The following is a 20,581-nucleotide window of genomic DNA, read 5'->3' as shown; positions in this document are numbered from 1 at the left end:
CACTCATTACTGACAGATATCCGAACGATTACTTGAGAGGTCAGCACGAGCAGCAAGGAACCATGTTCATCCGACCGTGAACCGCCGTATCTTCGAGTTTGAATTTGGAGCTGGGGTAAGTCTCCAAAGTGCGATATCTCATTGGCGGTCGAGGCATGTAGAAAAGACCCTCGGACGCGGTGCCCCGCATTGTCTGCGATACGCAGAATAATGGAGAGGCAAGAAACGGCGGCGGCCACTGATAAGGCATAGAAGGGTAATCCCATATACCTTCCCCTTCCGTTCGATCAGTTGACCCTTCTCTTTTAGATAGATGTTTTGAAGCCTAGATACCTTGGACACGTTCCCATTCGCCACGCTTCGTCCTTTCCTCCTCCGTCTCCTTACTGGTCTGTACATGAATTGAGACTGAAACCGAGTCGGACAACTATCACTCTTGTCAAACATGGCACCTGGGTTGATCGATCCCGAGCCTGCCGTCTCGCCAGCGGCCTCGCGTACCCTCTCCTCGATCACCGAAGAATACGATGACACGCTACGATTCTATCTAAACGGCACCAAGGTCGTACTCGACACAGCAGACCCGGAGGTCACACTACTCGAGTATCTGCGTGGTATTGGCTTGACTGGAACAAAGCTTGGTTGTGCCGAGGGAGGCTGCGGTGCGTGCACAGTAGTCGTATCACAGTTCAACCCTACAACCAAGAAGATATACCATGCTTCAGTCAACGCATGTCTGGCTCCTTTGGTCAGCGTCGACGGCAAGCATGTCATTACCGTTGAGGGTATTGGCAGTGTGAAGAACCCACACCCTGTACAGGAGAGAATAGCAAAAGGAAATGGAAGTCAGTGCGGTTTCTGTACGCCTGGCATAGTTATGGTATGGTCCAACCATCGCTCGTTCAACTTACGGCCACTAATACCTTTTGACAGAGTCTTTACGCCCTTTTACGAAACACGCCCGAACCGACCGAACATGAGATTGAAGAAGGATGCGATGGTAACCTCTGTAGATGCACAGGATACAGGCCCATCCTCGACGCCGCCCAAACATTCAAGAAGACATCACCGAGCGGTGGCTGCTGCAAAGACAATGGCGAGGCCGTGTCCACCGAAGGAGGCTGCTGCAAGACAAACGGCAATGCCACCAAGATTACACCTCCATCGAATGGATGTGGAAGAGTAGGAGGCTGCTGCATGGACGGCAAGGACATGGCCGATGACCAGCCCATCAAGCGTTTCACACCTCCCGGTTTCATCGAATACAACCCCGACACACAACTCATCTTCCCCCCGGCATTAAAGAAGCACGAGCTCAAGCCATTGGCTTTCGGCAACAAGAAAAAGAAGTGGTTCAGACCAGTCACACTCCAGCAGTTGCTAGAGATCAAGAGTGTATACCCTTCAGCCAAGATCATTGGTGGCTCGTCAGAGACTCAGATCGAGGTCAAGTTCAAGGGTATGCAATACACAGCCTCCGTATTTGTTGGTGACATTGCAGAGCTGCGTCAATATGAGTTCCATGATGACTACCTAGAAATTGGTGGCAACGTCGTCTTGACCGACCTTGAGCAGATTGCTCGTGATGCGATCGAACGCTACGGACCTTCCAAGGGACAGCCCTTCAAGGCTATGCTCAAGCAACTCAAGTACTTTGCCGGACGCCAAATCAGAAACGTCGGTACACCAGCTGGAAACTTGGCTACGGCTTCTCCTATCTCCGATTTGAACCCCGTTTTCATGGCTACCAATGCCATCATTGTCGCCAAGTCGCTCGAAGAGACGACTGAGATCCCTATGTCAGACTTCTTCAAGGCATACAGATTGACTGCTCTGGCTCCTGACGCCATCATCGCAAGCATCAAGATTCCTATCTTCAAGGAGAAACACGAATACATGAGGGCATACAAGGTTTCCAAGAGAAAGGACGATGACATCGCTATCGTCAATGCTGCTCTTCGTGTCGTCCTGAACGACTCGAACGACGTCGAAGACTGCAGTCTTGTATATGGTGGCATGGCCCCCGTCACAATCTCTGCTAAGGAAGCCGTCAAGGCTCTCACTGGCAAGAAGTTTACTGATCCAAAGACCCTGGAGGCTGTTATGAATGCTTTGGAGAAGGACTTTGATCTGAGATTTGGTGTCCCTGGTGGTATGGCAACATACCGCAAGTCATTGGCTCTTGGCTTCTTCTACCGTTTCTACCACGAGATTCTGTCTGAGCTTCCGGTCAATGATGCTGCTGTCGACCCAGATGCAATTGGAGAAATTGAGCGCATCATCTCCTTCGGTAAGAAGGATCACAAGGCTGGAGAAGCCTATGAGCAGAAGATCCTCGGTAAGGAGCAACCACACGTGGCAGCTATGAAGCAGAGTACTGGAGAAGCACAATACACCGACGACATTCCCGTCCAGAAGAACGAGCTCTATGGATACATGGTTTTGTCGACCAAGGCACATGCCAAGATCACTGGCGTAGACTTCGAGCCAGCCCTGGGAATTCCTGGTGTCATTGAGTGGGTCGATCACAGAGACCTACCTAACCCTGAAGCAAATTGGTGGGGTGCACCTATATGTGACGAGACCTTCTTTGCTGTGGACGAAGTCTTCTGCGCCGGTCAGCCCATTGGTATGATCTTGGCCAACTCAGCCAAGCTTGCCGAAGCTGGTGCTCGCGCTGTCAAGGTTGAGTACGAGGAGTTACCAGCTATCTTCACCATCGAAGAAGCTATTCTCGCGGAAAGCTACTTCAACCATTACAGATACATCCAGAATGGCGATGTTGACAAGGCATTCGCGGAGGCTGATCATGTGTTCACTGGTGTCGCTCGTATGGGTGGTCAGGAGCATTTCTACTTGGAGACCAACGCCTGTGTTGCTGTGCCCAAGCCCGAAGACGGCGAGATGGAGATTTTCAGCAGCACTCAGAACCCTTCAGAAACACAGACATATGTTGCCCAGGTGACTGGAGTTGCAGCGAACAAGGTCGTTTGTCGTGTGAAGCGTCTTGGTGGTGGTTTTGGTGGCAAGGAGACACGCTCTATCCAACTTGCAGGTATCTGTGCTGCAGCTGCTAAGAAGGTTGGTCGACCTGTCCGCTGTATGCTCAACCGCGACGAGGATATTTTGACTTCAGGTCAAAGACATCCATTCCTTACTCGCTGGAAGGTAGCGGTCAACAAGGACGGTAAGCTTCAGGCTTTGGACGCCGATGTCTTCAACAACGGAGGTTGGAGTCAGGATCTTAGTGGTGCAGTCGTCGATCGTGCTCTTGCTCACATCGACAACGTCTACAAGATCCCCAATGTGTTTGTTCGTGGTCGCATTGCCAAGACCAACACTGTATCCAACACCGCTTTCCGCGGCTTTGGTGGACCTCAGGGCATGTTCATCGCTGAGAGTTTCATGTCGGAAATTGCGGATCATCTCAGCATGGATGTTGACGATCTTCGCGAGATCAACTTGTACCAACCTGGCGACAAGACGCACTACTTGCAAGAGCTCAAAGACTACTACGTACCTCTGATGTACAAGCAAGTCAAGGAAGAGTCCAATTATGCTCAGAGAAAGAAGGAAGTCGCAGCCTACAACGAGAAGAGCAAGTACTTCAAGCGCGGTATTTCGCTAATTCCAACCAAATTCGGTATCTCATTCACCGCACTTTTCCTGAATCAGGCAGGTGCGTTGGTACACATCTACCACGACGGGTCTGTACTCGTCGCGCACGGTGGAACAGAAATGGGTCAAGGTCTGAATACCAAGATGATCTCTATCGCTGCCGAAGATCTCTGTGTCGCCATGGAAGATGTCTTCATCTCTGAGACTGCCACCAACACTGTCCCCAACACGTCATCCACCGCTGCTTCAGCGTCTTCCGATCTCAACGGCTATGCCATTCACAACGCTTGCGCCATTCTGAACGAGCGTCTTGCTCCATACAGGGAGAAGCTCGGCCCCAAGGCCACCATGAAGGAGCTTGCCCATGCCGCTTACTTCGACCGTGTCAACCTCTCCGCCCAAGGCCACTACAAGACACCAGACATCGGCTATGTTTGGGGCCCCAATACCGGCCAGATGTACTTCTACTTCACCCAAGGTGTTGCAGCCGCCGAAATTGAGATCGACACTCTCACTGGCGAATGGACTTGTCGCCGCGCCGACATCAAAATGGATGTAGGTCGCAGTATCAACCCTGCCATTGACTACGGTCAAATAGAGGGTGCTTTCGTCCAAGGCATGGGTCTCTTCACAATGGAAGAATCACTCTGGCACCGTGCCTCTGGTCAAATTTTCACCCGCGGCCCTGGCGCCTACAAGATCCCCGGTTTCCGCGATATCCCTCAAGAAATGAACGTGTCCTTGCTCAAGGATGTGAACTGGGAAAACCTTCGCACTATTCAGAGATCTCGTGGTGTAGGTGAACCACCACTGTTCATGGGATCTGCTGTATTCTTCGCCATCAGAGATGCATTAAAGGCTGCTAGAAAGCAATGGGGTGAAGAGGAGCTGCTTGAATTACATTCGCCGGCTACGGTCGAGAGAATTAGACTTTCTTGCGCGGATCCTATTATCAAGAGATCGATGGTCAAACCTCAGGAGGGTGAGAAGAGTTTCTTCATGAGCATTTAAGGTGGTGTGTTGGATAGGCATTGGCGTTTTGGATGTGTAGATATCATTGATTAAATCACTCGATTCTTGTTCACACCACTGTGTCTTGTTTAAAATGTATCCTTTGAGTCGTTCCTCATAGCCGCAGCTTAGCTTTGGGCAAAGTGAACTCTCTTCTGCTGGATTTGTATCCGACATTTTGTTTTTGTCCTGATTTGAGCAGGTCGCTCCTTCCATCCTAGAGCGAGTGCATTACATCTTGTTCTGACCACCTAGTTGTGCCTTCCCACCTCACTGTATCGCACTTTCCTCATTTGAACTTTCTGACTTTGGTCGCTCTTTCCTTATCTCACGGCTGTTCTTTCCTCGACTTTATTTTGATCGTTTTCTTGGTGGTTCTTTCCTTTCTCGTTTTGCTCGATTGCACTTTCCTCGTTTGATGGATCGGGGTTGGTCGCTCCTTCTGATATTCGATCGTGCCTTCCTCGTTACGATCTTTCCTTCTTTCTGGAGGTGGACAACGGCCTCTTTAGATGTCGACATATGTGAGAGAACAGAATCATGCGACGAAGACAAGAGGGCAAAGCAGAGTAAAAGACAAAGATGATGTGTACTGTTGTATTGTATATACATTAGGCGTGAAGAAAATAGTGGTATCTGGCTAAAAAGCAAAGTCTATGTATAAAGGAGTGATTGAAGAGAAGAAAATGTCAGAAAATCGTGGTTGTGAATAAAGCTTTTTGGGAGCAAAAGAAAGAAAAGAAGAGAAAAAAAACCCCTAGTACGCGGTGCGAGTGAGATTGCTAGCGATGAAGCCTTGCGCAGGCTTTTGTCCTCTTCCTTTGGGATGGAAGTGACTGCTCTCCGACACCTCATTGCTCTCGACGACAGTTCTCTTGGAGTTCTTCGAGGCAGCGACTGCTGCAGCGTCGGAGTAGAGGCCAGAAGAGTAACCATAGGCGATTGTAACAGCAGAGTTTGTGACGTTGAAGTAAGGTGAGGCGTCTGTGTCGCTCTGCTCAGAGAAGTACTGAACACACTCCCAGTATCCCGAGCCACCTTCACCTGCAAGACCAGTTCCGTTGCTGATGAAGTGGAGATCGAAGGAGAGGTACTGGTTCGGATCGTCGTAGCGGTAGTATGCATCTTCAGCACATTGCTGAACAGCAGCTGAAGGAGAAACGGAGCTGTCGATGCGAGTGACGACGGGAGGGAAGTTGTCGGAGAAGTATGCGTTTCCAGGGTTGTTGGGGTCCTCGGTGAAGCCACATCCTCTGTAAAAGCGCTCATACTCAGTGTCGGCGATGACGATGGACGCAGGTGGAGTACTCGTGGGCTGGAGGGAGCAAGTGGATCTTGGATCGAAAGTTGACGATGCAGCTGTACCGGAGGCGGAGGAAGCTGCTGCACTAGACGGTGCGGCAGTAGTGGGTGCGCCGGCAGAACCACCCAATGCGGTGCCCGCGGTAGATACTGAGCTAGAGCTTGAGGTAGAACCCGAGCCAGAACCTGAGCCAAGAGTGATGACGGTAGTCGCAGTAGTAGCGGCCTGGGTGCCAGCTTGCGTCTGAGTGTTGGTGATCGTAATGATCGAAGGATAGAAAGTGGATGTGACCACTCTAGTAGCGGTGGTCTGAGCACCAACCGTACGTACGCTGGTGACAGTTCTCACAGACACGACCGTACTCTGAGCCGCGCTTGACGCTCTGGTAGCGCTTGAAGCTTTAGCAGTGATGGTAGTCCTGGCCACAGTGACTGTACTTTGTGCGGCGCCGACCGTTCTCACGCTGGTCACTGTTTTGACAGAAATGGCAGTGCTTTGGGCAGCACTCGATGGCTTGACAGTGACGGTGCTCTTGGCAATCGTGACAGTTTTCTGGCCAGATCCAACTGCACTCAAAGTGACAGTCTTGAACATGGTAGTCGGGGAGGCATTCTGGTTCTGAGCAGTAATGGTCGTGATGGCAATGGTGACAGTCGACTTTTGGGTAATAGTAGACTTGGCCACAGTGATGGTGCTCTTAGCAACAGTAATTGTTGACTTAGATGCTGAAGCCCCATTACCAGATCCATTCGCTCCCGAAGCCTTAGCAGTGATGGTCGTTTTAGCGATGGTAACGGTTGAGGTTTTGGCGACGGCAGTAGGCTTCAACGTAATGGTAGTTTTAGCCACAGTGATGGTGGATTTTCCATTCGCGTTACCAGCTCCTGAGGAGCCAGCTCCAGATGCCTTGATGGTGACTGTGCTCTTTGCGATAGTGACCGTGGATACCTTGGTGGAATCAGTAGGACGAGCAGTCACGGTAGTTCTGATGGTCTGTCTCTCGGTGACTGTTGAGACACCGGTTGTTCGAATAGGGACAGATCGAGCCGTGGTCAATGCGACTGTTGTTCTTGCAACCGTGACTGTAGAGCGGATAGTTCTGGTGACAACACTGAACGACGATCTTGGTGAGTTGTCGCCGACCCTTGCTGCTGGTTGAAATTGCCCATCTGTGATGCACTTGCAGACATCATAAACTTCTTGTGTACTCAGGCCAGGTATCGGGCTGCGAGTGCGTGGACTGAGAAACGTCAGTAAGAATTGATAAGCGGCTATGAGAGAGGCTTACATTGCGAAATAGAACTGACAGAAAGGGATACCGTATTTGACGTCGTCGTTGAAGATGTAAAGATGGGACTTGTTGCAAGCTGTGACATAGGATAAGTATTCTAGTATCTGCGTGTGGGACAAGGTGAACATACTTGTTGCTCTGGGGACAATGTCGAGGTTGTCCTTATCAGCGTTGGATAGGGGAGATGCAATAGCGAGTGATGACAGCACAGCGGCTGTGAAGATGGAGAGGAACCGCATTCTGTTCTATCAGGCTACCGGAGCCTAAGGTCGGACGAGAAAGGAGCGTAGAGATGAGAACGTGTGAGATAGGCGACCTAACCTTTGCTTTCCTTGAACCTGATCCTTGACTCAAGGAACTCACCTATACCCTATGGTCAAACGGAGTGGCAGGGAGGGGCTTTTCTATCAAGCCGGTGCCCTCTCGGTCATAGCCCGCCGTAAGAGCAAGTTTGCTTGATAGCGCGACGTTGGAGGCCACGCCGATATGATCGATATACATACCCACCATAGCATGCAAAGTGGATGCCGGCAATACAACAAACTCCAACGGCAATGAGGCGCTCGCATGCCGAGCAAGGCCAATGTATAAGGGCTTGCAACGTTTGCGACCAGGAGGGCCTGTTTGAGAGGGGAAGAAACAAGATTAGAGGACATCGTACAGCCGAGAATGTAGACCAGAGACATGAACGGTGCGGCAATAACGGTTGTTTTGCCCTATGGCAAAATGCAGTGTGGTATTCTGCTTGACGTTGCTGTCGACTCTGCTCCAACTCTTCGAGTCTTTAATCACGTCTCCGCCAATCTGATGTCGAGTTGGACTGTGTGAATTGAGCAGATGCATGACGTGAAGTAATTGATGATCAAAGATGGCGTGGAAGTTACAATATTGGTGAATGACCAAGAAGGTAGGTACGTTGGAGAGGAAGGATTCCCTCGGCGGTCCGGGTTGAAAGGATGGAGGGCACGAAGCCGGTATTGGCGCCCACAATCTCCCAGAGGCCCTGAACGGCACTGCATGAGCTGCTCTAAGGCATGCGACTGACTACAGTAGAAGGAACCACAATAAGAAGCCGCGTCAGACAAACACAGAGTTCAGATCGTACTATGTGATGATCTGGGAGAACTCTGGTGCATATTGAAACAAATTCAGAATGGATATTTCGGGTCGCGGTGGTGTGGGTGTTATTACCAGCGCGTCGAATCAACTTTGGCGGCTCACGCTCCTCCTTCCCTGGTTTGGCAATTTCATTCAAGACCCCAGCCTCTTCTTGCCAACCACTCACTTTTTTGTTTATCGCGATCGCATTGTCTCGTATAATAGATGTACGAAGCACTCATCAAGATGGCCTGGATCTCCGGAGCTTTACGTCCGTAGTCTTGTTCTAGAAAGATGGGCCGTTTTCAACTGTTCAATTTTAATAGCTTCAGCGTTTGCCAGTATCAACGGTCTGCACTCCTCTCCATCTATCACACATCAACATCGGACTTGCCACGGAATCGGTCCACACCTCAGAACATCATTCACCGGTTCGGCTCATTCATTGCATCAATCTCTCGTGGTAGTGGGCTGTTCTGAACTGTGCAGATATCGATTTGACATGAACCATTGCTCGGGTATCCTACATGGTCCTTGCTAGCATGCGAAGACCGTATGTGGTCGGAATTTGTACATGGCTGACTCGTGTACTCTCTGCTGCGGCTGTGAGGTGAGCGGACAACGCTGAGCCCTCGCAATAGCTGCTCCATTAGGAGTATTTGACATGCTTCTGTGGCCGTGGACTCACGACAGGGATGTGATTACTGGAGTCATGTCCATGACTCGGTAACCTGTGGTGTGTGAAAAAAAGCTTTCGATGGTTCTAATTCTTTCCTGCTCTAGTTCGTGTGCAATGGTAATTGGCTGCCGGACCAATCATCCCGAAGGTCGAGGCTTGACACTGTCAAATTGAGACAGGTTGGGCTTGCATTGAGAGCGCTTCCCGAGAAACATATCCTCAGCCTTGCCGGATGTCGTAGCTGTCCGAGACAATCGAAGACAGCTTCTTGCGCCTTACTATTGCCGCGCGTTTGAAGTGTACGCTCGGCGTCCAAGTCAGGAATCATACGAAAGACACCTTGGACATTCTGGTAGTAGTGGGCGAGAATCGGATTTTGACCAGCAAGCCATGTGAATTACCAGACAATCCAAGAGGCTGCAATATCTTGGTGTGCAAATTTGTCCCTACTGGACAACCAAACTCGACAGTGATATGCCTCATTACAGGATGAGACGTCGGACTAGGCTTTCAGAGACTTCAAGACTGCAACAAGAAAACATCCCCAGCTAAGGACATTCACTGTCAGGGATCGGATACGATGAACCTTGAGCCATTCATCTAGCACTTTGACGCTGTTTCCCTTCGTCTCATGGTTGATGATGGCTGCGAACTTCCAAGCCACCGCAGGTACGAATGCAAAATGAGCCACACTAAGTATTGCTCCAGCTGCGTACCATCTAGCAGAATCTGGTGCTGCAATGCTTCGATACTCATGATAAAAATTTGCTCCTGCAGTCAGAGCGGTGGCAGTATAGGTTGCGATTAATTGGCCAGTGTACCCTCAAAACCAATCTTCGACATATGTTGGAAGGAGTGAATTGCTCTTTTCTCTGTTTCTCTCTCGAGTGAAAATGCTGATGAACACATTCTGAGCCCAGCAGTATGACAGCGTTGTCGAAGCTGTTATGAGTGGGGTTATCCGTAGCAAGACCACCGGGTCGAAGAACTGGCGTGAAGCCATGTTGAATCGTCCTTGGGATGGTATCTCTGTCAACCTGTGGAAGAATTTTGATTATGATATTTCCAAGAAGTTGGCAGTCATCCTTCTTTTCATGCCATCGTCGCTGGCAACATCGCGTGATCGGGCACGTCTGAAGGATTTTGATCGTGACGCAGAATCCTACCTGATTGAAATCCGTTTCCATCAACTGTGGTTGCCTCAAGTTTAGATGGACTATTTGACTGCGATACATGGTCTCTGCTTCGAATGTAAAAGCTCATTCTTCTGGCCTGTGAACAAAGAAGACGATGCCCTGCATGATGCATCAGAATGGCGGTAAGCTCTTGGACCCCTCATCTTAGCCGGGCCGACATCCGGCGGCTAATTCATGGGCAAGCATTGGCCTATCGTCTGCCTTTTGCACCGCAAAGGGCCCTTGTGACCCTACATGGTAAGAGGCCTCTTGCACCATAATCTTTGATGATCGCGTGCAACCTGGACTTGTCCCTCAGTTTTTCGTATGAGAAAAACGTGAAATCGCTTCTCAGCTACTTGCAAATCTTTAGGCTGTTGTTAGTGTCAACCCTGAACAGCAGTAAAGATGGCAGCAGCCAACAAGAGGCTGCCCGAGCGTCGTCTGCCTGTGCAGCAGATGTGCGTGTTGGTGAGTAAGCCTTGTACGAACCTCTTCGTCTCTCAAATCTCGCATTTGGCCAACATGGCTAACAAAAATCCAACAGGCTCTATGTCGCATATCAGAGCCGATAGCATTCACTTCAGTATTCCCATACCTGCCAGAGATGATTGAAAGTCTAGGTGTACCAGAAGACGAAGTAGCAAGATGGGCAGGAATCTGTGTCTCAATGTTTCCCCTGGCTCAATTCCTGACTGCTGTATCCTGGGGACGTGCTAGCGATCGCTATGGTAGAAAGCCAGTCATCTTACTCTCCTTGACTTGTACCATGATCACGTCTCTTCTCTGGGGTTTCTCTAGTAGCCTGGGCATGGCTATTGCTATTCGAGTACTTGCCGGGGCGGCTAATGGTACCGTTGGTATCATTCGTACTGCCGTCGCTGAAATGGTGCCTTGGAAAGAACTTCAACCAAGAGCTTTCAGCGTAATGCCTCTTGTCTGGAACATCGGCAGCATTTTCGGACCTACACTTGGAGGTGCTCTGGCTAATCCCTATCACATGAAGCCTGGTCAACCTCTACCTGATAATCCTACACTTTTTGAGAGGTTTCCCTACGCACTACCGAATATGCTTGCAGTGATCTTGTTCCTTACAGGCATCAGCATTGGAATACTTTTCTTGGAGGTATATAACTACTCGTCTCAGCAGATTACGGAATGCTTACCTCTTTATCTAGGAAACCCTCGCTGCGAAAAAAGATCGCCGCGATTATGGACTTGAGCTTGGATTGAGAATAAAGTATTACAGCAAGCAGGCTCTCAGAAAGACCAAGCGCATATTTACTCGAGCGGACGGCAACGAAGATTCGGAAACTGAGCCGCTTCTCAAGCCGCAGTTCGCACCTTCCCCAACCTCAGATGAGGAGTTCGGAGTAAACACAGCGCCTAAGCCAGCACTTCCGCCACCAAGCTTTCGCGAAGTACTTCATTATCAGACCATCATCAACTTGATTGTCTACACTCTTCTTGCTCTTCACAACATCGCTTTTGATCAGCTCATTCCGATTTTCATGCATCACCCTGTGCAGGATCATTCTGCCAACAATCCTGACTTTCAACCTCCATTGAAGTTCGCTGGTGGGTTTGGGCTTGACTCCGGCCGCATCGGATTCATTTTTACGCTCTATGGCATCTCTGGAATGTTCACTCAGTTCCTTGTCTTCCCGCCCGTTGCACGGAAGTATGGTGTTGTCAAATGCCTGCGTGTTTGTGCTGTGTGCATGCCAGTCATCTACTTCTTTGTTCCCTTCGCAGCTCTTTTACCTGACAGAACAAGCCAGGAGGTGGCAATCTTCGTGTTGATGATCATCAAAGGCTTCTGTATGTTTCTTCGTCTTCTGACCATCTGAGCAAGCCACTAACTTTTGCTAGTCTCCACCTTCGCGTTTCCGTGTTCGACCATCCTTCTGACCAACTCCGCCAGCAGTCTTCGTATCCTCGGCACTCTGAACGGTATCGCAACAAGTGTTGGTGCAGTCGGCCGAGCACTAGGTCCCGCTATCGGAGGCTCGACGTTCACATACGGTGTCAAGATCGGATATGTTATTCTACCGTGGTGGGTTTTGTCCTTCATCGCCACAATCGCAGCCATCCCATCATTTTGGGTTGTCGAGGGCGAAGGCTTCGGTGGTGATGCCGATAACGTCGAAGATGACGAAGACAGCATAATCGAAGAGGACGAACAAGAAGCAGAATATGGTAGCCCCGGTCCTCTGCTCAGCCGCACCGATACAATCTCTTCAGGCGCAATCTCAGAAGACGAACGCGAGTACGACTCTGACGACACTGCTCGCGAGATCACACAATCTCCACAGGTCAGAAGTAGGAGAGCATCTAGTAGTAATCGTCTCTCTCGCCGACCTTCGAGGAAGATGTCTGCTCCCATTGGCATGGAGAATCGCACAATTTCGAGACGGTTCAGCAGCAACCTTGGACAGAGCTTTGGTAGCGCTGGCAGCTACAATCCTTAATTCGTCAATCTTCACGAAGCAAACCAGAGTAGCGAAGTGTCGTAAGAGAAGGGCATGAAGTTGGAAGATTTGGGATCAAGCCCACTAAAGGCTTTACAATAACGATGGGATTCTATTGGACACGAGGAGATGGGATGAACAAGTTGTGAATTTTTAAGGGGATCGAACTTGTGCTTTTGAACATTGAGATCATCTCTGCATGTATTGGCGTTTTAGGACTTTGGTCAACATGATACAGCACTTTGGTGGCTGATTTCTTGAACTTCCTTCACACTCAACGGAGTACTTTCTGAATGCGAGACCAGTGACGGTTCATTGGACGGATGGAGAACCTGGAACATATCAGTGAGATGCACATCGAGAACAGGAGAGCAGGGTACACACGAGTATTGTCTGCAGTTGCCTTTGTAAGCTCGTTGACGCGAACTGACGAAAACAGAAACCACATGGAGTTCGGACATCCGTTTGTCCCTTCCTGGCCTGGCGCAAAAAGTCAGCGTTGTCGACCGTTCGAGTTGATCGATACGCACCTCTTTGCATTGAGTAGTGCTTTCACATGTCTAGCTCAGCCTTCAGGACGATCGAAGCCCAACATGAACTCCATGTATCTGTACATCAAGAAGAGAGCAGTGCACGCGATGTTGAGGAACGCGAAGAGGGTGAGTATGGCGATGATGATCCATCTCAGAGGTCTGAGGTCGGGGTCGTCCATCATCTGGTCGAGATTGACGAAGGGATCCATGATATGTTGTCAGGGTGGATGATTCGAGTGGTGGACCTTGGTGTGCGTGCAACGATGTCAGGAGGTTGGAAGGCTAGAAGTGATTGATGTTGAAACTTGACTCTCGGTTTCAATCACGTTGCTGTAGCTTCTCCGATGTTGACAAGGCAAACGCAATCAAACGTAACCAAACGCAAGCCGGAGTCACATCAGAGTGAGAAAGACAGGTCGATATCAACGCACCAGGTACTCCCTTATCGATTTCATATTGGTAAAGAACTTAGTTGGCTTCAATCGCTAATCTTTATAGCTACCCTCAATCGAGCCTCGCCATCGTAAACCTCCAGTCACATCAAATCGCACCCATCGCCTTCCTCCAATTCGTGTACAAGTACATTCATCTCCATCTCGGAAAGCATACGGACGGAAAGCATACGGACGGAAAGCATAAGGACGGAAAACCGTACAGCCACAAAAGCACAGTACAGGGAACCAAAGAACCATGCATAGAAAGCGAAACGGGCGGGCAGAAAAACCACGACGAGGATAGCGATGGTCATCCAGCTGAGTGATTCGAGATCAATGGCGATGAAGACAACAGAATCGAGGTTGAGGTTTGAGCTTTGTGGTTCCTCCATTTGAAATGCAGGAACGAGGGCATAGGTTTTCTGGGATCATTTCGCACTGGTCTTCGAGGAGGTGGTGTTTTCTGCATTCTTGGGGTTAGAAAGGAAGCGTTTTGTTGGCTGACTGCGGATCTCGATGGATACTGTACTTCGTGGGTGCCTTCTTTGCCTGGTCCGGCTGTGTTCCACCAACTTCCTTTGCCGACATAGCAAACATCATGAGATCGGAAGTAGGAAGGCGCCTTATATCGAGAATGGTGATCGCGTGCCCGAGTGTCCTCCACAATCGAGTTGCTCCTCGTTCTCGTGGTAATGCTGTAGTTCATCTCGTCAGTCCGGTTCATATCAATCATCATCAACCAAATAATACCTTGCTCTTTGTGCTTGTCATCCGTAGGCCCCTCCATCAGTCGAACTGAAACACCGACATGCAATACCGTGAATACACGAAAATCCAGTATATCATAGAGATGGAAATTGTGAAGACGTCCCAGAAGAGTGTAGGTATGAAGATGACGAATGCAAACCCGATGGCTATCCAGGGGAGAGATCCGAGATTGAACACCGCGTCTTGCGATGCTTCCATTGTGTTGAACAGACGGTTTTGGTTGTTCGATGGAAGATGTGACGTGGCTGATGTAAAGATGCGCGAATAGTTATGTCGCGAGGTGAGGGTGTTTTAAGCAAAGGATCAAGAGTCGACTAGATGTACTTGGTCGATCTCAGACACTTTTTTTTCTACGTGTTTTGCAATGTCTCGTTTGCTTGATTTGTTCTTTGTTGTCAACTTGATTTCTTACATCTCGAACGTCAAAACAAGAGTAATTACGATGAGTTACACAAGCCTTGTCTTGTTCCAAACCATTGTCTCGCACCAAATTTTCCCTCCAAGCAATCCAACAAGTAGTGTCTTCCTCTTGCATGGACTTTAAGCACTTCCGGTCCTGAATCTTCAACAATTGCAAGATTTATATCTAGATTCAAGAGTCCCAATGATTCCCAAAACATGGTGTGTTATATTCTCTTCTTCTCCAGGAGACAACAAGAGCAAGCCGATAAGCGTGAGTAGAGCTGCTTAGCCATATTGTTGACAGTCTGCTTGTACTCATGGGTTGTGTTGAATTTCATTCCACGGTGTTCATAGCAGTGGATGTGTCGGCAGCGTCCTCGTCGAAAAGGCCCTTGTCGGAGCCGGTGTTGTCGTCGGAGATGTTGTCGCGAGGGCACGTGCTTCTCATATCAAGGTCACACGTACGTGAGCCCTCTGTATCACACGTAGTCTGAATATCCTGCAGTGCAGCTTAAGCTCACCTTGTCCCGCCTGGTCTGGGTAAGATCTCTCGCTCCCCCTGCGTGGTACTGTGATTGCACATCTTCGTACACAACCTGAACATAATTGCTGCCCGCATGCGCTTCGGCAAATCATGATCAAAGTACATCTTAAGCGCTACGCGCTTTACCATAGCGTTCATATCGTTTGCAGACATCCGTGCGAAGTCCTGAGCAGCTGTGACTGCAGATGCTCTCGATTCACAAGCCTCGGCTAACTTATATAGCTGTGAAGCTAACGGCAGAGTGGCGTCTACCACTTGCACGAATTTATCACCCAACAGTCCGAAGAGGCCGGTCTTAGCAGCTTGTGTAAAGTCAAGGTGTATAACGACGACCCTGACAACCACTAGCCACTCTGGCAGTAGTCTAAGGGCGGCTAGGTCTTGCTGCTCGTGGCGGCAGGATTCAGGTAAGCTCTGAAGCTGCCAAGTTATAGGTTTGTCGAAGGGCTCTCGCTCTATTAGAGAGTCACTCATATAACCTAGCATAATCGACGCGGACCCATTGACCAGCTTCGCTTCCCAGACCAAAGAATCTAAAGGATGACCATCAGTCTGATAGCCTAGTTCTGCCTCATAGGACCTAGTCCAATTGAGATGTGCAGAGTCGCGTAGAGGGTCCTGCCAGTATTCGCGGGTTACGAGGTTCGCAGCCAGCCAATTAGCCTCTAGCGGCCGGCTACCACTCTCCTCCTCAAGCACTGAAGACCAATTGCCTGAGCTTAACGCAACTCTGCGCGACTCACGGCAGACTGTCGCAAGTAATGGCGGACGAGCATTGCTAATAGAGGTCGATATAAGTGAACATGGAAGCTTGTCTTTAGGCTTAGGACCGAAGCTATCGTAGACCATCCAGTCGATAGGATAGTCCATTTCGCTCACTCGATGCGGGAGACAGAAGCGCCAGATTTCTTCGCGAAGCTCGGTAGGTAGTCGCGGAAAGGGGTGGAAGGGGTTGTTGGCCATCCTCGGACTTGTAGAGCGAGACGCAGAACCGTGTTTGTGTGCCATGGCCTGTAAGGATGTGTTCCGAAAACAGAAGATTGTATGAGTGTGAGAAAGAGTTGCGAGCTTATAAGTGAGTGAGGGAAGGCGTAGATTGTTTTCCAGACCAAGGAGTAAAAGAAGATGGAGGATTGTTATCAACGCTATTAGCTGAAGAAGTCCGGCCTTTGATAGAATTGACACGTACTGACGAGAAGGTTCGGACACGGGTGTGAGTGATATTTACGTTGAGCAATCGCGAGTCCCCACCAAACCACTGACCGCAATCTCGCTTGTTCTCGGTTTCCAAATTCGTTAGAATTTACCACCCCTAACTTCGAACTCGATGCTTAGAGTGGCTAATGAGTCGCGCTGTTCTGACTATTTCCCACTTACTGCGGTCAACTTACACTATTTACACGTTAATACAGATAGAAAGTAGAGAACAGCGGGCATTATTAGACCCTAATGCTGAGATCTGTAGAGCTCAGAGCAGACGATACGCATAACAACGAAGACTGAGCCTGACCTGCATTGCATGATTGGTAGAAGTCAGAGCTCGAGAATTGATGAGAAGGAGGGGCATTGCCGTGAAGTATCACATGGAGATGCTGTAGTTGTAAGATTCGTTAAGAGTCTCATGATCATAATGCCCTGCATTCCTGTTCCGATTCTAGAATTAAACAAACATAACACTTTTATCGACCGATAAACTTGAGTTCAAGAGGTCTGAGGATGAGATATGAGGTGAAGCCAAAGGCAAATCCGAGAGCGCTGCCAACATCACCTCCGTAGGGCGCGTCGCCGGCGGTGAGAGCAATGGGGCCGACGAACCAGGTCTGCGACATGCCCAAAACGAAGCCGCAGACACCGAAGCAGAAGGCAATAACGGCAGCAATGCCAATGGCGAGGTTTTGGGGCTTGTCGTAGTTGGAGATGTTGTAGGCTTCAAGTGATCTCTTGAAGACAAAATGGTCTGCGAATGCAACTCCGGTGTAGATAGCAAGCCAGTATCCTAAAATTTCAGTCAGCTCATTGCAAATGTTTTGAATTGACGCAGAGCGCACAGACCTATGAAGTTCATCTGGCTTCAATTAGCATGCTGTATACCATAGAGGAGGTGGTGGGAGGTGGTGGTGGAGTAGAAGGGTCAAAAAGGGGAGGTGGGAGAAAAAAGGAGAAAAATAAAAATAAACTTACGAAGTTCTCAAGGACAGCCTCGAAGTGGCTGTAGCCAGGAATGGCAATAGCAATGTAAACACCGGTAGCGACAAGAGTGAGAATGAAGCGAGGAAGACGCTGGATCCACTTTCCGAAAACTTGGACGGTAAGACCGACCGAGTAAATATTAGGGCAGTTGTTGGCAATGATGGAAAGAGCCAGGATGACAAGGCAGAACTTTCCGAAGCCACCAAGATGAGGAATCAAAACAGCTCCGAGGAGACCACCAGTGCTGGACTTTTTGTAACCGGCCATGTAGATGTTGTCACCATCGTTAATCGTGGTGGCAGTCATGACTGCCAGACCGAGCATCTGAGTGAACAGGAGAGGGAAGAGCAGACCAACAAAGGTGAACAGGAAGACCTTCCAGCGCTTCTGAGTGCTGGGCTGGTAAACAGTGTAATCGGCAGCGTATGAGGTCCAACCAGTAGCGAAACCGTAAATGGTAGCTCCGAAACTGAGAACAGCACCCATCTCAGTCTTGCCAGTCTCCCAGGGGATGTTGTAGAAGTCACCGGTCTTAGCAAAGACACCGATGGTGATGAGGAAAACGATGAAAGTGGGGATCCATGACCAGAACTCGTAAGCATGAACGATCTTATAACCGAACAGCGTGATGGCGAAAGTGCAGAATGCAATGATCAAAATACCAGCCCAACCAGGAACATCGCTGTTGACAGTGTTTAGGAGCTGAGCACCAACAATTGAGTTGACCGAAGACCAGCCAATGCAAGCAATGACGTTGAAAATGGCAATGAGCTTTACGCCATACCATCCGAACCAGAACCTAGAGAGAACCATCTGAACAAAAATCAGTAAATGAGCAGAATCAAAACTGACTGACGTGGTACAAACCTGACGAAGACCAAATTTAGGACCCATAGCGGAGAAGAACGAAACAGGAATTATACCGATGATGTTGAAGAAGAGAATACACAAGATACCATCGGCAAATCCAGTGAAGAACAATCCAGGTCCGAGGATACCAATGGCGAACGAGGAAACGACCATGTTGGCTGAAAGCCACTGAGGTATATCGTCAGCAAGAGGTTTCGCTTTTCTCAGCGAGTGCCTCAAGATCTCACCATTGTCATGACGTTCAACAACGCCTTGATGCCAGTCTCGGTTCTCTCGTTCTCGGGCACACGCTCAATACCACGCTGCTCGATGTTGAACTTGCCAGCCAGGCGCTGCATCTTAGCATAGTAACCATCGCCATACTCGAAGCTCTCCCCTGGGACAGCAGCCTCCTCGTAAGGGTACTCTCCCGATGAAGGGATGCTACCAACACCCGACTCCACGGGGTTCTTCTCCAGATCGTGAACGTGCGACATATTGAACCCTGGAATGTGTATAGGCGTTCACCGAAGAAGATGGGGAAGAATCGCGCAGTTCACCGCAAAGTCGCAAGATGGCGAGATGAAAGGGCGAACGGTCAGGTAAGAAGTTGGGGTCTAGTCGCAAAAATGGGATTTCTCTGACAAACTGTCGGAGAGGTCCTACGGGCTATATGTAGGAAGGGTGTCGCAGCTCGCCGATGGGAAAATTGATTTGTGTGCCAGGCCCAAGGGCTCCGGCTAGATAAGTGGAAGCGCGCCCCCAATTTTCGCGACAAAAACGCTCACGTTTCTCTCCGGTCCCAGATCTTCCGTGCGTGTCTAGACACGAGCTTTGATAAGACGGCGTGGTCCGGGTCAGTCTGAAGCGAGAAGGCTGTTTTGTGCTTATTCCTGGCGGGTGGCCCCTTCTGGAGAAGCCTACCCACCTGTTTGCCTCTAGATAAGGTGACATGCATCCAATCACGATCACTCAGCTATTGGAGGAACAGCTGAACAGTGTGTGTTGCTCTGTACTGCCGTACCCACGGATATCGGAGTCGACCACATTTTCCCACGCGAGCACTGAACTATGTTGAGCGCGCGCGGCCGCCCACCAGGTCAAAGCGGATCAGCAGTTTTCCTTACGTACAGGGGTCTCAAACCCTAACCGTACTTTTCACGTGGAGCGAAAGGTCCAGAGATGAAGATGTGCAGTAGGTACAACCCGCAGGTAGGTAAACAGCAACACTTGCATGGCATTTTGTTCTCTCATTGATATCTGGACAATTGACACGAGTTTTGAAGGCGACGTCTGTCAAGCAAACTCAAGCATCAAGCACAAGCATCCCAAGAAACGCCGCAGAGATTCTTCTCGGTAAAAGTAGCCCTTGGCATCATGCTGTAACGGCGATCACAGAGGTCTCTGTTGGGCCTCGAAGCATGCGAGGCTCTGTCTTCCTTTCTTCTTTCGAAAGTCAATCTGCTCTCTCTACAAGGCTGAAAGCAGACATCGCACCTGGTGATGATGCTGTCGCCATCAAGAACACAACAAACCACTTCGACCATTGTTTGTACTCGAGTAAAGATAACAACGTTGATGGGACTCTTTTGCAGTCACCAAAAATGCCTCCTTCCTGAATCGTCGCCAAGCGAAAGCCACACGGCTTGAGTTCCCGAGTTGATCCTTCCCGAATGCTTTTCGGGCACCTCGGTCATCGAACGGCAGGTTTGGTTTCGAAAGCAACGAAGGATGCGAAGAGAAGTGATGAAATAAAGGTCGTAGGCGAATCACGAGAGTGCATTGCTTGATAGCGGAGCATTGCAATTTCCTTCTTTATCAGAGGCATTGAGTTGATGCAGGATTCAAGCATGTGGTTCTAGGTTGCAGCGTTTCTCGCTAACCTCACGGCACGAGTCGGTTTGGTGAAAACTGCTCATGTGTAGGGTATGACCCTGTCTCAAAATCACAACACCCACATTATGCCAGCTGACGACAATATGATTTTGCTTACAAGTCGAGTCTGATTCAGATACGGTTTCCTGACCCTTCAAACTCTTCCAGTTGTCATTGTGATGTTGTGGAGCGTGGAAAGGTTCCAGGAAGAATTCGGACGTGGCTTCTCAACATTCCCGGCGAGTTACTTCAAAGTTGTACGTGAACATCGTTGTTAGCCGAGCGATATTTTCCTGTCCCAGTCACATCATGGACCTCTGCGCGAGAACGCATCCAAGCC

The 20,581-nt window shown here is 49.6% G+C and overlaps 5 protein-coding genes across 5 annotated transcripts; 2 read left to right on the top strand and 3 right to left on the bottom strand.

Annotated features, from left to right (window-relative positions):
- Positions 1-284: 284 nt before the first annotated feature.
- On the top strand, positions 285-4,787 carry M438DRAFT_320642 (xanthine dehydrogenase). The gene is made up of 2 exons (XM_029902883.1): positions 285-880; positions 934-4,787. The coding sequence occupies exons 1-2, from the start codon at positions 446-448 to the stop codon at positions 4,627-4,629; spliced, it is 4,131 nt and encodes a 1,376-aa protein (XP_029759670.1). The 5' UTR covers positions 285-445; the 3' UTR covers positions 4,630-4,787.
- Positions 4,788-9,511: 4,724 nt separating this feature from the next.
- Positions 9,512-10,260, bottom strand: M438DRAFT_380984 (uncharacterized protein). Its single transcript, XM_029908893.1, has one exon. The coding sequence runs from the start codon at positions 10,233-10,235 to the stop codon at positions 9,753-9,755; it is 483 nt and encodes a 160-aa protein (XP_029759669.1). The 5' UTR covers positions 10,236-10,260; the 3' UTR covers positions 9,512-9,752.
- A 184-nt stretch (positions 10,261-10,444) lies between these two features.
- On the top strand, positions 10,445-12,897 carry M438DRAFT_298669 (MFS general substrate transporter). The gene is made up of 4 exons (XM_029901998.1): positions 10,445-10,646; positions 10,723-11,301; positions 11,354-11,996; positions 12,048-12,897. The coding sequence occupies exons 1-4, from the start codon at positions 10,584-10,586 to the stop codon at positions 12,644-12,646; spliced, it is 1,884 nt and encodes a 627-aa protein (XP_029759668.1). The 5' UTR covers positions 10,445-10,583; the 3' UTR covers positions 12,647-12,897.
- Positions 12,898-15,354: 2,457 nt separating this feature from the next.
- On the bottom strand, positions 15,355-15,702 carry M438DRAFT_260344 (uncharacterized protein; the record flags this gene model as incomplete). Its single annotated transcript, XM_029899769.1, has 1 exon — positions 15,355-15,702. A coding segment is annotated over one exon (348 nt), but the record flags the coding sequence as incomplete, so codon positions are not given.
- Positions 15,703-16,895: 1,193 nt separating this feature from the next.
- M438DRAFT_346431 (purine-cytosine permease) lies at positions 16,896-19,127 on the bottom strand. Its single transcript, XM_029905674.1, has 5 exons — positions 18,615-19,127; positions 18,385-18,555; positions 17,509-18,330; positions 17,380-17,392; positions 16,896-17,323 (listed from the first exon to the last, which is right to left on the bottom strand). The coding sequence occupies exons 1-5, from the start codon at positions 18,861-18,863 to the stop codon at positions 17,007-17,009; spliced, it is 1,572 nt and encodes a 523-aa protein (XP_029759666.1). The 5' UTR covers positions 18,864-19,127; the 3' UTR covers positions 16,896-17,006.
- Positions 19,128-20,581: the final 1,454 nt, after the last annotated feature.

This window comes from Aureobasidium pullulans (genome assembly GCF_000721785.1).
Source record: "Aureobasidium pullulans EXF-150 unplaced genomic scaffold scaffold_11, whole genome shotgun sequence".
NCBI classification, from domain to species: Eukaryota; Fungi; Ascomycota; class Dothideomycetes; order Dothideales; family Saccotheciaceae; genus Aureobasidium; species Aureobasidium pullulans.
Note: the sequence above shows the minus strand (reverse complement) of the source record. Positions and strands in the feature narration are given on the sequence as shown.

What these genes read in the sequence shown, in the direction of transcription:
- M438DRAFT_320642 (XM_029902883.1), top strand. Translation starts at nt 446, where the DNA reads ATGGCACCTGGGTTGATCGATCCCGAGCCTGCCGTCTCGCCAGCGGCC. An exon ending in GTACGCCTGGCATAGTTATG is followed by an intron (nt 881 to 933) that starts GTATGGTCCAAC and finishes ACCTTTTGACAG; the next exon opens with AGTCTTTACGCCCTTTTACG.
- M438DRAFT_380984 (XM_029908893.1), bottom strand. Translation starts at nt 10,235, where the DNA reads ATGTATCGCAGTCAAATAGTCCATCTAAACTTGAGGCAACCACAGTTG.
- M438DRAFT_298669 (XM_029901998.1), top strand. Translation starts at nt 10,584, where the DNA reads ATGGCAGCAGCCAACAAGAGGCTGCCCGAGCGTCGTCTGCCTGTGCAG. An exon ending in TGCAGCAGATGTGCGTGTTG is followed by an intron (nt 10,647 to 10,722) that starts GTGAGTAAGCCT and finishes AAAATCCAACAG; the next exon opens with GCTCTATGTCGCATATCAGA. An exon ending in TTGGAATACTTTTCTTGGAG is followed by an intron (nt 11,302 to 11,353) that starts GTATATAACTAC and finishes CTCTTTATCTAG; the next exon opens with GAAACCCTCGCTGCGAAAAA.
- M438DRAFT_346431 (XM_029905674.1), bottom strand. Translation starts at nt 18,863, where the DNA reads ATGTCGCACGTTCACGATCTGGAGAAGAACCCCGTGGAGTCGGGTGTT. An exon ending in TGTTGAACGTCATGACAATG is followed by an intron (nt 18,556 to 18,614) that starts GTGAGATCTTGA and finishes GATATACCTCAG; the next exon opens with TGGCTTTCAGCCAACATGGT. An exon ending in CTAAATTTGGTCTTCGTCAG is followed by an intron (nt 18,331 to 18,384) that starts GTTTGTACCACG and finishes ATTTTTGTTCAG; the next exon opens with ATGGTTCTCTCTAGGTTCTG.